This window comes from Entelurus aequoreus, linkage group LG04, assembly GCF_033978785.1.
Source record: "Entelurus aequoreus isolate RoL-2023_Sb linkage group LG04, RoL_Eaeq_v1.1, whole genome shotgun sequence".
Taxonomy (NCBI): Eukaryota; Metazoa; Chordata; class Actinopteri; order Syngnathiformes; family Syngnathidae; genus Entelurus; species Entelurus aequoreus.
The window spans coordinates 69,828,780-69,846,298 of NC_084734.1; the positions used below are offsets into that span (position 1 = coordinate 69,828,780).

The following is a 17,519-nucleotide window of genomic DNA, read 5'->3' on the forward strand; positions in this document are numbered from 1 at the left end:
GGACTGGTCTCACAATTTAAACGCTGTGTACAAGAAGGATCAAAGTTGCCTACACCTCTTGAGGAGACTGAGGTCCTTCGGGGTGTGCGGGTCACTGCTGCACACTTTTTACGACACTGTGGTGGCTTCTGCTGTGTTCTATTCAGTGGCATAGTGGTTAGAGTGTCCGCCCTGAGATCGGTAGGTTGTGAGTTCAAACCCCGGCCGAGTCATACCAAAGACTATAAAAATGGGACCCATTACCTCCCTAACTCAGCATCAAGGGTTGGAATTGTGGGTTAAATCACCAAAAATGATTCCCGGGCGCGGCACCGCTGTTGCCCACTGCTCCCCTCACCTCCCAGGAGGTGGTCAAGGGAATGGGTCAAATGCAGAGGACACATTTCACCACATCTAGTGTGTGTGACAATCATTGGTACTTTAACTCTTTAACTTGAACCATGCTGTCATTTGCTGGGGTGGCGGCAGCTCGGTCAGAGACAGGAACAGACTTGATGAACTAATTAAGAGAGCTGACTCCGTCCTAGTCTCCCCACTAGACAACATTGAGGAGGTGGCTGACAGAAGAATGCTGACCAAGTTGACATCTCTAATGTCCAATCCCTTTCACCAATGCACTACACTGTGGAAGCCCAGAATAGCTTTTACAGCTTTAGACTGTTACATCCACAGTGCAAGAAGGAGCACAGGTCCTTTCTACCCACTCCCATAAGACTTTACAACACACTTATGTAGTAACTGTGATCTGTTTTGTTGGTGTGCAAGACGGATGTTAGTGTTTTTTGTTTTATTTGATCTTTTATCTACACTAGTCAGTGTGCAATATGTAATATGTATTACTAAAGTTTTGTTTTTTATTACATTTTACTTCTGTTGTTGTATGCAAAAACCTGATTATGGTCACGGTTTAATTTATTTTGAACTTATAAAGAGATAGATCATATAACAATTACATATGTTCATTTCTATTTACAACATGTTCAAAAGGGAGTAGGAAAAAGCAAAGATTATTTAATCTTACCCCTTTTCCAATTCATAGCAATTGCTAACATATTTGTTCACTTCCTGTTCTGATCTTGTAATTGTAGCAACATTTACACCAATGAATACAACAGTTTTCTTAATAGTAGAGCCAGTCATGATTCACATATGAGATTAATAGTACCTAATTTTCAACAAAGTTTCAACAAAGATCGAGATTATTTTTCCTTGTACTTTGTGAACACTTGTAGTTTGTACAGCCTCTTTAATTGGATCATATTAGTACATTGTTTGACATAGTTGCCTAATCAGTTCCAGAATTGAATTCCACATGCTGATATGCAAGGTCTTAAATTGGAACTGCACTTTTTTTGGAATTTTGCCTGTCAGTTCACAACAGTGACGTGTGGTGAGGTTCATGGCTGGTGAGGCACTGACTTAATCACAGTCAGATTTACAAACATATGAACCCTAAAGAGTATCTTATTCACGATTTGATTGGCAGCAGTTAAAGGGTTATGTTTAAAAGCTCATACCAGCATTCTTCCCTGCTTGGCACTCAGCATCAAGGGTTGGAATTGGGGGTTAAATCACCAAAAATGATTCCCGGGCGCGGCGCCTCTGCTGCCCACTGCTCCCCTCACATCCCAGCGGGTGATCAAGGGGTGGGTCAAATGCAGAGGACAAATTTCACCACACCTAGTGTGTGTGTGACAATCATTGGTACTTTACACATACAAACTGTAGCACACAAAAAAGCACATTTAATAAAAACAACGTTATTATGGTCTTACCTTTATGTAATATATTGGGTTTGAGGCAATAACCAGGCGAGGTGATGAAGTACGTCTCTTTACTGTAGACTTCAGAACAGACTCAACACACTTGACGTCAGGTGCGCAACACCACGTAAATCGTTGGCCAACCAAAAAGTAACCCCAGTACGCTATAGCCAACATTAACCAGGAGATGGCAACAGACAAACATAGATCACTCTATTACATTCCTCCCCTTTTAAAAATGTAGAAGTTACTCAAAATAAATAAACAACCCAACCAAAAAATGCAGCAGCTCAATAAGAAGCCAAAAAGTGCAAAAACAATAATGTTCGTGTTGGAGGAGTTGTGAATGAATGAAATATGAAATCTGTGCTGCAGTCTGCAGGTGTACCTAATGTTGTGGCCCTGTCATTCACAACTCCTCCAACACGAACATTATTGTTTTTGCACTTTTTGGCTTCTTATTAAATAACTTTTTTAAATAGATTCAATCTTGCACGTGGAAAGTTTAAGTGTGGGCTTTAGTTGATATAACACTCCCGTCAGGGGGTGCATTCTACGGCGGGGGTGCATTCTCTACCACCAGGAGGCGGGATCACTGCGAGCCTCACACAGTGCGTCTTCGCAGCAGTTTTATGATTGCTCAGCACAAGAAATACTTTACACACATACAGTTGTTGACAAAATACACTGTACATTATATACCTCAGCTAACTAAACTATGGAAATGTATAATATAGTTAATATAGCAAGTTATCCGAGTCCGCAATCCATGTTGAGGCACAACGCAGTGACGTGCCTCAACTGGCTGCTGATCACAGCAAGTCCCTTCTCAGTATTTGAACGGCAAATGTGAAAATTCAGCGATTTTGAATACAAATAATCTAAAACTGGTGAAGTTAAATGGAAAATAACTTTATAGTACAATCACTGCATACATATAACAATTTAATTATTTTTTTTTCTTTTTACATTTTTTTTCTTTCCACACCTGCCTCTAGTGACTGCACGTCACTGGTTCACAACCATTATGATCAAGAAGACAAAAGTTGTTCGTTTTTTCACATTTTAACATATACAAATGGTCTCGTTCTTAGTGGCTAAATAATGGGAGCAATCAATTTTACAACTAAATCACTTTAAAAATGCATTCAATAACCATCAACAATACCTCGTTTACGTTCCGTAACCTGTATAATAACCACACTGTAGCGACATTGTTATTGTAAGAGCGAACACTGATGAACTCTTTTTCTAGCGCACTAACACATCGGGTAAGATACGGTATTAACCCTAAAAGCTAACTACGGCGAGAGATGAAATAGCTCCTACGTCAGCAGGAAACACGTTTGAGTTTGTAATGCACATCACTGCGATACGACACCAATCTGTACTGACTGAAAAACATGAACAATCATATTACACTATCTGTAAAGTATGAGCCCGCATTTCATGTTTTGTTTGTACACAGCTAGCCAGACAGTGCTTTTTTCGGTTCTTTATGGGTGAGCACACCATTTATGTCGAAATAGCTTGGCTTCAAATTCCACATTTTGCAGCTTCGATTCACTTTCACCTCTCTCTGTCGGCTTCCGTCTACTCAAACATTTCACTCTTCTTTCATACAGGCTTCCAGAAGCAGTAGTTCATCCTCCATAAATTCTGATTTACAAAGATAAGATTGTGAATCCTCATTTGTCCGAAAATAGTCATCTTCATTGTTTGTTACCGAATCTGCCATGATTAGAACACAATTAAGCGTTTTGTATCCGAAAGTAGGAACACACATTGTAAAATGTGCACTGCTATGGAAATGGAAATAAATGCGCCAAAGAATTAGTTCCGGCAATGACTAAAATGACCAAAATACGGTAAATATTGAACATATTACATATTGTTATGAACGTGTCTGTTACTATATTACATATAGACTTATATATATATATGTATATATATATATATATATATATATATATATATATATATATATATATATATATATATATATATACAGTATATTTATAGACTTATATATAGTATATAGTCACTATAGCCCTGTGAAAATGACTACTAATTAAAATTGTTGCGATGCTGTGTTCAGTTGAAAAGGACAAATGGAAATACACATTTGGCAAGCTAGAATAACAATGGTCAGGAAACCATTTTGAGAAAAAAAACATATTTTAGTGCATATAGCCCTCCTTTGTTTCCCTAATTAACATAATATGGAATATTCTTACCTGAGTCTGAACTGTACATGTAGACAAACTTGGTCCATCCGTAGTATTCAATTAGTCCCACGAGAGCGTCCTGCAGCTCCGGCCTCAGCTGAATGACAAACTGGTTGGCCGTCTCGATGGGGAAGGATGGCGTAACAAAGCAGACATGCAGGGCGCCGCAGAAGGACATAAGCATGTTGACCGTCTTCCTGTCGTACAAGCCGATGATGGCATACACGCCTTTGGAGAACTGGGAGCAGACTGCAGAAAAGAAAGAAGAAAATAGTTAACACTCAGGCTTTTTGAGGGCCGAGCACCAACAAATAGAATTTCTATTAATTTCAATGAGGAACATTGACAAAAAATACAGTGGTACCTGTTTTGAGCTAAGAGCTGGCACTCGGTTAATTGTTATGCTTTAAGTTGCAATCATAAGTTTGAGTTACACGCATCCCCGCCATTAGTTGGCATAGCAAATATTACAGTGAACCCTGTAAGATCTGCCCAAATATATGGTCTTACTTGCTAGCATTATCTTATAGCTAGATATTGACATAACTGTATTTTTCCAAACACGGGCAGGAAGAAAGTGAGTGTGAAAGAAAGCGCTGAGAAAAAGAAGTGGGTGATATTTGTTGAATTAAAGAAAGAAAACACCAAAAACATGACCGAGAGTGTACCCAACTTGGTGGAGTAATTGGAACGTACCACTGCTAGTCTGCACCATACTGAAGCAGAATGAATCCAAAGCTAGCCAAGAATGTTAAAATTATATCTAAACGGCAGATATTTATCCATGAAAATATAGAAAAGCTGCTGATGGTGTATTTGACGGAGAAGCAGCTAGAAGGAGATTATTACATTACTTCATTAAACTATTATAGTGGTATGTTGTACATTCTATTGCGGGGGTGTCAAAAGTGCGGCTTGGGGGCCATTTGCTTCCCGCAGCCAATTTTTTTTAACGGCCTGCTGGGCATATTAATAATAATATTTAAAAAAACAATAAAAAGTGGAATAAAAGAGTAAACAAGTAAAATGTTAGGAGAGAATGTTGCAATATTGACACTAATAACACAAAGCTGACATGTAGGCAGTTGTTTTTACTTCAAAACTGTCAATGCTCCGAAAATAATGAAAATGTATACTTGACAAATAGATCTGAAGTTGATCTAGAGAATTAAGCGTTGAAAGTAAAAATAATACATATTTAAAATATGAATTATTTTTAACACTCTTATGAGTGGGGGCCTTTTGAATTTCTGAGGCTTTTGTCTGATTTTTAAAAACTGTCATTGCTCAAAAATGAGAGTGTACCAAAAGCAATGTTATAAATTATTGACCTACTTTAGGCTCCAATTATTTCACATAAAATAGTCCACATTGAACATTTTTTTGGGGAAAATATTGCATATTTTGTGATTTATCTAATAAAAAACCTGGGTTTTGACAAAAAGGGCATAGAACCCAAAAAGAACATAAACTTAATGGCAATGGATAGATCTGGAGTTGTTATATAGATATTTAAACGTTGAAAGTAAAACAAAATACTAATATATGACTTATTTTTAACACTTTAACAACTAAGACCCTTTTGGGTCTCTTGGACCTTTAGCGTTCACTAAAATTAAGGGAAGCCCTAAGGCAGGGGTCACCAACGCGGTGCCCGCGGGCACCAGGTAGCCCGTAAGGACCAGATGAGTAGCCCGCTGGCCTGTTCTAAAAATAGCTCAAATAGCAGCACTTACCAGTGAGCTGCCTCTATTTTTTAAATGTTATTTATTTACTAGCAAGCTGGTATCGCTTTGCCCGACATGTTTAATTCTAAGAGAGACAAAACTCAAATAGAATTTGAAAATCCAATAAAATATTTTAAAGACTTGGTCTTCACTTGTTTAAATAAATTCATTATTTTTTTTACTTTGCCTCTTATAACTTTCGGAAAGACAATTTTAGAGAAAAAATACAACCTTAAAAATGATTTTAGGATTTTTAAACACATATACCTTTTTACCTTTTAAATTCCTTCCTCTTCTTTCCTGACAATTTAAATCAATGTTCAAGTAAAGTTTTTTTTTTTTTATTGTAAAGAATAATAAATACATTTTAATTTAATTCTTCATTTTAGCTTCTGTTTTTTCGACGAAGAATATTTGTGAAATATTTCTTCAAATTTATTATGATTAAAATTATTCTGGCAAATCTAGAAAATCGGTAGAATCAAATTTAAATCTTATTTCAAAGTGTTTTGAATTTCTTTTAAAATTTTTGTTCTGGAAAATCTAGAAGAAATAATGATTTGTCTTTGTTAGAAATATAGCTTGGTCCAATTTGTTATATATTCTAACAAAGTGCAGATTGTATTTTAACCTATTTAAAACATGTCATCAAAATTCTAAAATTAATCTTAGTCAGGAAAAATGACTAATGATGTTCCATAAATTTTATTTTTTAGTTTTTCAAGAAGATTCGAATTAGCTAGTTTTTCTCTTCTTTTTTTCGGTTGAATTTTGAATTTTAAAGAGTCGAAATGGAAGATAAACTATGTTTCAAAATTTTATTGTCATTTTTTTCATTTTTTCTCCTCTTTTAAACCGTTCAGTTAAGTGTAAATATCATTAATTATTAATAATAACATAGAGTTAAAGGTAAATTGAGCAAATTGGCTATTTTCGGCAATTTATTTAAGTGTGTATCAAACTGGTAGCCCTTCGCATTAATCAGTACCCAAGAAGTAGCTCTTGGTTTCAAAAAGGTTGGTGACCCCTGCCCTAAGGGTTACAATATATATTGTATTGGTTTTGAAAATGAAGAATATCAACCGCATACTAAATTTTTTCAGTGTGCGGCCCTCAGCTGAAAAAAGTTTGTCCTATTGTATTGTTTTCATACAATATTTCTGATATATTTTTTTTCTTTTTAAAAGATAAGTTACATGTTAAAATGGTGCTGTTCTGTTGAATTGATTTGAATTCATTTCAATGGAAAATGTTTATTTCACATACAAGTGTTGTGAGTTAAGAGCTCCGTCACAGAGCCAATTCAGCTCGTATGTTGAGGCACCACTGTACAAGTATTTTGACATACAAGGTCCTTCGCAGAACCAATTGAACTTGTATGTCAATGCACCACTGTATAACTAAAGTAGTGTGGAATTAAACCAAGACAAGTGCATTAAGCCTTTGTAAAACCCTATTACATTGCAAAACAATTAGGGGAGGTTTTAGGTACAAATCGGTTGACTCTTGCAATACAGTAAATTACATCAAATCAAGTTCCTCATGCACTCAAAAAGGTATAATTTATGTGTATGAATGTATTAAAAATAAGCTGAGTCAGTTTAAGATCTTGAATAAATTGTATTTTACATATTCTCAGCTGTTTAAAATTGATGCAGTAGATAACAAATTATGTATGAAGTGTCGGGCAGCTGAGGGAACTCTTGTTCATTTATTGTGGGAATGTCAGAGAATAAAAGAGTTATGGTTGAAAACAACAAAAGAATCAATCACATTCCTAAATATAAACATCCCAATGACACTGCAAACTTGTATTCTTGGTGATCTGCATCAATTTAGTAATGTGTTATCAAAGAGTAAAAATGCATTTCTTTCAATACATAACCAAAAGGGGTAATACTAAAAAAATGGATGGATGTTGATAGTCCAACTCATACTGACTGCTATACACAAGCTACGGAGATGATATCAGTAGAAACAACTGCATTTAGTTTAGATAATAATGAGTCATATATTGGAATATGGGATCCATTATTTACATTTGTTTTAACTATTAAAAGAACCTAAAATATGACTTATTTTATCTTTGTGGAAAATATTGGACACAATGTGTTGTCAAGCGTGTGAGATGTGATGCAAGTGTAAGACACTGTGACACTATTATTAATTTTTTTAATGTTTTAATTTTTTTTATATAAATGGCTGTGATGATAATGTCAATGAGGGATTTCTAATCACTGCTATGTTGGAAATCTTTTGTTATTTGTATTTATTTATTTATTTTTTTGTGTCCTGTCCAGCTTCTCAGGCAAATCATATAGTTGATGTAGATGCCCATATCGGCTGTTCCGATTTACTTTACAAAAGAGAAGTGTAGGTTACTTCTCTTGTTGCCTTATTTGTATTTGAATTTATTACATGCATTTATATTATCATTTGATGCAGCCGGGCTGGAGCAGGAGGGAATAGAAAGAGAAAAAAAGGAAGACCGAGGGGGGAATTGTGGGGACAAGAGGGGGATTAGACAGAGAGACAAAAACCACAACAGCAAATACAACAACAACAACAACAACAATAGAGCAACATCAGCAAATACGATATGTACAAACATGATGGTAAAAGTGATAGCAAAGAAGCAATTAGCGAAATATATAATAATACAGAAATGAGCATTATTACACTACAAATGGAGCAATACAAATACCAATAGAAATAGCGCTATTGATAATGAACAATACCAATAATTTACCTCTATTATGAACAATACAGTTGTTCAAATGCAACAATACATATACGTAATGATAACTAGAGATACAAAAGAATGCAGAGAAATGGAGGGGAAAAAAGAGAAGCAACCTATATTAACCTTGTAGATTGTTATAGTAACTATAGGTTAAGCTATGTTGGAATTCTTATTAATATTGATAATGTTGTTGATATTATTCATTTTTGTTTGACTACTTTTGGATTGTTTTGTGTCATCTCAATTACTCTGTTGATTGATATTCTGAATGTTGCTGGGCCGGGTTTGGTTTTGGAATTTGAATTGTATTATTATGGTATTATTGTGTACTATTTTGTTGGATTGATTAATACAATTTTTAAAAAAGGTAGAATTAATTGGAAATATTGCTATTATTTTGCAGCAGTGGCTCCACACGACATAGAACATTGTCCATTTGTTTCCCACCAGCCAGTCTGTTCACCGTCAGTGCAAGCTGCAGGAACTGAAGGCAGATTAGGAGTAGAGAGGTTAATCAATGTATCCCCGGAGTTCCACTGGCATTTCACTGGCAGCAAGAGGCGGATTCCATCTATCATTTGCTTTTATCCCACCTCACTCCCTGCACTCCTTTTCCTCCTCTGTCTTTGTCTCTCTGTCAAATTTCATTCATTCGCACCCTAATATCCCTAAATAGCTCATTTCTGTTTTACAGTCTCCTCATTGGGATCGAGCGAGATTCACCCATGCAGGTTTGGTCTGGGCCAGTTCTGCAGTGGCAATCGGTGGCTCTCATCTCAGTATTTACCAAACAGATTGATGTTGCCGTTGCTGTCCCTGCGCGAGGGCCAGCTCGCCGCTAGAGGCCCGGGGAACTACAGTGAGAATGGCCCGTATCCAAAATGCCTAACCTGCCACAGACCTGCACCCTCCAGGCAGGCAAATGTGTGCTTGCCTATGACGAAGACAGAGGGAGAAAGGGAGGAGTGAGGGGGGAATACACATACAACAACATGTGCACACACATGAACACAAACACACACACACACAGCCTGGACTGCTCCAAAAACCTGGTGACTCACCCCACTTAAAAAAGCCCTGAAATACACATTTTGCACCTCGCCACACTGACTCCTTCCGTCATGGGTCTGCACACATTCGGACTAGTTAATGGACACTGAGCTATTCTCCTACTATACGTCACATTTGCACTTATAATATGATAGAAGCATTTATTTATGTATTTTGCCGTGGCCTCCACGTTCTGCTAAAATAAAATGTAATGACAGCTGGTTTGACTTTTTCTACACGGCTGCATTACTTTCTGTTACAGCCGGTTAGCATATCACATCAAATGGGACTCATTTCTGTGTGACAGTGTGTCTTTTTATACAATGAAAAGAGAAAAAAAATGGTGTAGCTATTTGGTGCAGAACACCCACTCAATGCTGGGAAGAGGAGCATGAAGTTGTCTTCTAACCTGGGAGCATGCTACAGAACAGACAGAGAATAGTAGCATAATTCTAGGGGCATTGATTTTCAATGATTATATATTTAGCGCGTTACTTTTTTAAATCGCATTCTTCTAATTTTTCATCGTTATCGTTACTGTGTATGGCTGCGGTTTGCCTCGCCCTCTTGTGCTTGACTGAAAGCAACAACAATAGGGCCAAAGATAATATGTAGCAACTAGGGGTGTTGACAAAAATTGATTCACATCCAAATTGTGATTCTTAATAATAACGATTATAAATCAATTCGGAATTTCCAAAAAACGATTGAATTGTAATTTTTTTTAAAAAGACGCTTTTTGTCACAGCGCATGCGCAATCCCTTATGCCATCTGCGGCAAGCGACGCCGGCACTTCCGCTAGGAGCGCGCCGGGACACGCCCCTGCTCACTCTTCCTGCATCGCGGCCACGCGCCTGCACGGCTGCAGGCAATCAGCAATCCGTGGACCTGGGTCTGATGAGGGCAGACGGCATAAACACCAGCGGACCCAAAGATCCAGTACCGGAACATACTTCACTCCCCGTAGTAAGCATCCCGTCTCTGGCTTCCCTCCTCGTACCTGCTCTCTCTGTGCTTTCCCTCTACCCGTGTCTTATGTCCTTTGTTTCCCCCGCAGTGATCCCTCCGTATCCTGTGATCGAGCTGTGCGCCTCGACTCCCCTCCGGACTTTGGACTGACTCGATCCTCGACCCCCGCTTGGACTCTAACCTCGTCGCCTCTCTTCAGCCCCCGATTTCTCGCTTGCCCACGGACTGTCTTCTTGCCTTGCCCCTCTGGACTTTTGAAGGATTAATCCAACACGCACGTACAACACCCGCTGGTAACATTCACATTGCTAATACGTCACATCGTCTTGCACCATGCACTTATAGTAGCATACACACCCCAGCATATCATCAGCTTCAATAAACCTATTGAACTGATTCCTGTCGTTGTGTCGTACGTAACATTTTCAGGACTACTCATTGCGTATACGTCATACTTAAGTGGCCAGAATGAGCTCTTGTAACCTATACGCTGTTTGCCAGGCTTTATTTACATTTTTATTCCAAATAATATATTGCGAGAAGCGGTTTGAACCGAGAAATGTGTTGCATCAAGAATCGATTCCGAATCGAATTGTCACCCAAGAATCGGAATCGAATTGTAATTTGTAAGACTCAAACTTTGACTTATGTTAACGACTGTAAATAGTTGGGATAGAATACATTATATCTAAAAAACAGTGTAAAATATTCAAAACAACTTAGTCAATTAAAAGGCGTATCAGAATTGTGTTTAATGTTTGTATAAGTTTAAAGGCTGTCTTGTTTTTAGCGTCGACAATGTGTTTTTTTTTAGCTTAGCGCGCATCCATCTAATACAAGAGCTATGGAGAAATGAATTCACTCGCATTTGTGTTTTGACACCTACAGATTACAACCCATGTGTACATCCATGGAGTGATATATTACATGTTTGTAAAATTATTTTTACATTATATTTAAAATCAATAGTGGCCTAGTGGTTAGAGTGTACCGACCGCCCTGAGATCGGTAGGTCGTGAGTTCAAACCCCAGCCGAGTCGTACCAAAGACTATAAAAATGGGACCCATTACGTCCTTGCTTGGCACTCAGCATCAAGGGTTGGAATTGGGGGTTAAATCACCAAAATGACTCCCGGGCGCAGCCACCGCTGCTGCTCACTACTGCTGCTCACTGCTCCCCTCACCTCCCAGGGGGTGAACAAGGGGATGGGTCAAATGCAGAGGGAAAATTTCACCACACCTAGTGTGTGTGTGTGACAATCATTGGTACTTTAACTTTTTTTTAATATATACATTTACAATAATGTCCACATTATATTTAAGTCAATATAGTAATATATTATGTTTACAATTATGTGTAGATTATATGTAAAGTCAGAGCACACTTACATGGAGGATAATGTTTTTTTTAATCATATAAGGCACATGCTCGCATGTCTGCTGGTCGACAAAATGAAACAAAACTGATTAGTAAATATATTCATGTTCTGTCGTTAAATAAGGTTTATAACATGTGATGCACTTGTACGAGACATATTTGATTGAGAGTCAGAAATACGGTTAAAGCCAACGTTTCCTTTGATCAGTTTTTGCGACGCTTAAATTCCAATTGTGACAAATATAGTTAATGATTTGTTAAATTTGTTTTCTTAAAGCACAAAGGATAACATTCATTGGCAGCACTGTGATTGATGTTTTCTTTATTATATATTATGTGAAGCAGAGGTAAATCAACGAGTGTGTCATATGTGCCAAATGTGCTGAACTGGGCTTTATTTGGGTTTGGTTTTCGGTCATTCTTTTACATTCTATTTACACTACAGGATAACAATGAATTCTATTTTATTTATTTATAATCTATATCTATTAATCTTTGTTAAGTATAACCTGTGGTTTTTAGATTATGTTCAATTTAAATTACAATTCACATACTATTGTTTTTGTGGTAATTATTTCAGTTTCAGTTTATTTCGAACATGCAGACAATACAATGTAATTCATCACATATTTCCAGTTGTTTTATTGCAGCATGCCCGAAAAAGAGTAGGAAGAAGCTGAGCTTATTTAATCCTACCCCTTTTCATACCATAGCAATGTTATCCTATTTTCTTGTTCTCTGTAACATAACAGTGAACACATAAATAATAAACAAATAATATACCATATTAAGTAAACAAATATTAAATACATAAATTATCTATGTCTCAATAAAAAAAAATTAAAAAAAAAAGACTTTAAGACCTCAAGTACTAAATTGTGTGCCATCCCATGTGTGCTGGTATGACATTTAAGATTCTTGAATCCTTGAAGTTTAACATTCAATACATATTGGTAAAAAGTGTATTGACCTCAGCACCTAAAATGGACTTCATTTCTTTTCGTAAATAAAAGAGACTGTCACTAGTCCATCCATCCATTTTTTACCGCTTGTCCCTTTTGGGGCAGCAGGGGGTGCTGGAGTCTATCTCAGCTGCATTCGGGGGAAGGCGGGGTACACCCTGGACAAGTCGCCACCTCATCACAGGGCCAACACAGATAGACAGGCAACATTCACACTCACATTCACACACTAGTGTTGCCAATTTAGTGTTGCCAATCAACCTATCCCCAGGTGCATGTCTTTGGAGGTGGGAGGGGCCTATCCCCAGGTGCATGTCTTTGGAGGTGGGAGGAGGCCGGAGTACCCGGAGGGAACCCACACAGTCAAGTCTGGTAAAAAGATCAAATTACTTTATAAACCTACTTTTTTGTTTATACACTATATCCATCTTTAATGAATTTAAATTAAAATATGTCAAGTTGAGGTATTTTCTGAGCATCTTGGGTGAACTGAAATTGATTAATTAACTACATATCATAATTAATTAATCACTCATTTTCAATGGCTCGACCGCACTATGTAATTCCAACACCCTAAAGCGCCAAACTAAGGATTAAAGCATCAACAAGTGTTATTAAGATATTAATGTGTGAAGAGAAGAGTAAGAATAATATTCAATGAAAATCAGCTTCCTTTTATGCAAAGATTTGCATGTACTAAAACACGTGCAAACCTGATACAACACGCAAAGCTGATCTACTAAACGTGTGCAACGTGTTTTGCGTCTGCTCAGTGCAGAATAAAGTGTGCAATCCATTTTGTGTCTCAGTCTTCATAAATATGCAAATGATATGCTGATCATCAAAACTCCCACAATACTGGGAGGAGAAGACGCAAATATATCTAATTAGCATGCGCAATGTGATTTATCAACACTCATCACCGTTTTTGCGAGCACTATTTGGCGTTTTATTTAGCACGTGCAAACTGACAGTTCCACACACGGCTGCAGGATCAGTTTTTGCAATGGACAAACGACAATCCTTTGGCTGACGTGTGTGTGTCAACATTTGGGATGGTCAGAAATAAAAAAATATTAGACACATCGTCTATTGAGCAACTTCATTTTATAATTGTATAGCTGCTAAAGGACCTAAGGGGCTGATTAAAACACATTCAATTGATGTCCTTCAGCCTATCCTTTAGTATATTTTGAATGAGTTTTTTTTTTTTCCAAATATAATATATTTTAATGAAATATGTATTACATGAAAAAAAATGTGCCCTTTATATTACACAACATTTGCATTTGAATCACCACTTTACAATTAAACACGCAGTGTTAGTAGATCACATGCAACACACCCACTAATATTACACACTTTTTTTATAGATCGCACATTCCGTTTACCGCGTGGTATTTGGACAGGGCTGTACAGTGCGAGTATTTTAGTTGCATTTGTGACTAAAAATAGGTTGTGCGAGTATTGAAGAAAAAAAAGTAGCACACGATCAAACAGAGATTTTAATTATCATTTTGCTCAAAAAATAAATCCGTCCAAATTTGATCAAACGAGGGTAAAATTGTCATTTTCATTTCATTTAATTGATGACGGGGAAGTGTCACTGATCAATCTGTTTGCGCTGATAGCAGTGTGTGTTCCTCCCTCCTGCGCCATGCACATTAGGGCAGTGGGGCTGGAACCGTTAGTTCACACACTCGGTCTTCCAACACGAAGGAAACAAGGTCGTAGTTGGAGGAACTGGTCAGTAAAAGATGCTTTTTCCACCACCTTAAAACTGCTCTGCGCGGTAGTAACTACGAGGAGTCGGAGGGAATATTGAACAACAAATCAATGATTGACGTGACTGTGGAGGGGGGCGTGGCCTGCGGACCTGCAGTGAAGCGGGGTGTGCCAGGACTGGCTGCGAGATCAGCGACAGGTGCGTAGATGGCCCACCTGGGCCTGATTGTCTAATCACCTGTCGCTCCGTTATAAGGCAGCAGCCGGAGAGGAGAGGAGCACGAGAGAGAGCGAGAGCGAGACAGACAATCACGAACCAATTTCTGAAAAGCAAGACTGTCTATTGAAAAATAAACAGTATTGTAAACCTGGACGAGACTGTCATGTCAGTGCTTGGTGGTCCAAATAACCCGGAGGAGAGAAACCTCTACAGTGACAAAGTTGCCATCCAAACAATACACTGTTTGTTGACAAGAACATATAGCCATGGAAACACATTCAATCTATTCTTTAAGCAGAGGTAACACAAACCAGTAAAAGATTCAAAAGAGTTTCCGTCAGGGCAGACAAACTGCCGCTGCTATCCTGCTATGCTACCAAAACCAGCTCAAGCTAAAATGCCTGTGAGACTCAGACTGAGCGTGGACTCGCTGACATCACACGCCACTAGGCAACAGGCATCGTCTTTTAAAGGCACACACACAGACGCACACACTGCTTTCACATAAAGTTAAGTTAAAGTTAAGTTAAAGTACCAATGATTGTCACACACACTAGGTGTGGTGAAATTTGTCCTCTGCATTTGACCCATCCCCCTGACCACCCCCTAAGAGGTGAGGGGAGCAGTGAGCAGCAGCAGTGGCCGCGCCCGGGAATCATGTTTGGTGATTTAACCCCCAATTCCAACCCTTGATGCTGAGTGCCAAGCATGGAGGTAGTGGGTCCCATTTTTATAGTCTTTGGTATGACTCGGCCGGGGTTTGAACTCACAACCTACCGATCTCGGACACTCTAACCACTGAGTAGGTTTGAAACGTACCTCAACTGCATCATGCCATGTGTTTCAATTTTTTTTAAGTAAGGCCTGAAACACTTTCCCTCGTGATTAATTACATCTATTAAAAACGAATTTCAATAGTAAATCAATTACTTTTTTGGTAGAGTAACAAGTAACTATAATTAATTAATTGGCTAAAATATTTGTGTGTATGTCGTATAATAATGTTTACCTAAAAAACACCATTGTTAAAGGTACATTATTGTCATATTGCTGCCGGGGTTTAAACATGTCCTCTTAAACCTGGGCACTTTATTTCACATTTCGTTCTTTTGTGTTTTTGTTAGCTGAAGAATTAAGTGTACCTAAATGGTTTTTTTTTTAAAGAAGATGGGAGGTTATATTTGACTTTTCTTGTAATTCTTTTATAAGCTTTTTCTCTTTTCTAATCTCAAAATCGTTTTTTGCAAAACACTGCTCTTACTTGTTGGTACCTGTTTTTGTGTATTTGGGATCCCTATTAGTCCCGAAAATTTAAGATTAAGGCATGGTGGAGGTATTTAGTAACGTCAATGGATAAAAAAGCGCATTGGTGAGGTCACACACTGAAGTTGGTCGAGATGGCCTGGCTCTCAGTCTCCGTTCTAATTCATCCCAAAGGTGTTCTATCGGGTTCGGTTAAGGACTCTGTGCAGGCAAGTCAAGTTCATCCACACCAGACTCTGTCATCCATGTCTTCATGGACCTTGCTTTGTGCACTGGTGCACAGTCATGTTGGAAGAGGAAGGGGCCCGCTTCAAACTGTTCCCACAAGGTTGGGAGCATGGAATTGTCCAATGTTTTGGTATCCTGGAGCATTCAAAGTTCCTTTCACTGGAACTAAGGGGCCAAGCCCAACTCCTGAAAAATAACCCCACACCATAATTCCTCCTCCACCAAATTTCACACTCGGCACAATGCAGTCCGAAATGTACCGTTCTCCTGGCAACCTCCAAACCCACACTCGTCCATCAGATTGTCAAATGGAAAAGCGTGATTCATCACTCCAGAGAACGCATCTCCACTGCTCTAGAGTCCAGTGGCGACGTGCTTTACACCACTGCATCCCACGCTTTGCATTGGACTTGGTGATGTATGGCGTAGATACAGCTGCTCGGCCATGGAAACCCATTCCATGAAGCTCTCTGTGTACTGTGCGTGGGCTAATTGGAAGGTCACATGAAGTTTGGAGCTCTGTAGCAACTGACTGTGCAGAAAGTTGGCAACCTCTTTGCACTATGCTTTTCAGCATCCGATGAACCCTCTCTGTCAGTTTACGTGGCCTACCACTTCGTAGCTGAGTTGCTGTTGTTCCCAAACTCTTCCATTTTCTTATAATGAAGCCGACAGTTGACTTTGGAATATTTAGGAGCAGGGAAATTTCACGACTGGATTTGTTGCACAGGTGGCATCCTATGTCAGTTCAACGCTGGAAATCACTGAGCTCCTGAGAGCGGCACATTCTTTCACAAATGTTTGTAGAAACAGTCTCAATGCCTAAGTGCTTGATTTTATACACCTTTGGCCGGGCCAAGTGATTACGACACCTGATTCTGATCATTTGGATGGGTGGCCAAATACTTTTGGTAATACAGTGTATATCGCAAAATGAGTTGTGATCCATACCACCCAGCCCTAGCACAGTTTAGGTATGTTCTCTATCTTTATTTATAGTTACAGTAGGCGTTATGATGGGATTGTGTTTGTATGTATGAGTGCGCATGTATACAGTATGCTGTTTGAGTGTTAATAATGAAATTGTGATATTTTCAGACATTTCATATTGTTCCTAAATGTTTTCTGTGCTACAAAACATTTTCTGTGCTACTATTTTTTTTTTTTCATTTTGTACAGTTGCACCGGTGCTAGTGAAAAAGCTCAGCGTACAGTCCTGTTGGATCTTAGTAAATCGGCCCCAACACCTAATCATTGGAAAT

At 38.3% G+C, this 17,519-nt stretch overlaps 1 protein-coding gene across 8 annotated transcripts in view; it reads right to left on the reverse strand.

The window, feature by feature from the left end:
• Positions 1-17,519, reverse strand: part of gria1a (glutamate receptor, ionotropic, AMPA 1a) — a 186,098-nt gene that overhangs the window by 131,015 nt on the left and 37,564 nt on the right. For all 8 annotated transcript variants that reach the window (XR_009825960.1, XR_009825959.1, XM_062045599.1 and 5 more), the window contains exon 3: positions 4,001-4,240. Coding sequence is in view for 6 of the 8 variants with exons in the window: in XM_062045599.1 (XP_061901583.1) it covers positions 4,001-4,240 (240 nt within the window). In the remaining 2 variants the exon portion in view is untranslated. The remainder of the gene's footprint in view (positions 1-4,000; positions 4,241-17,519) is intronic.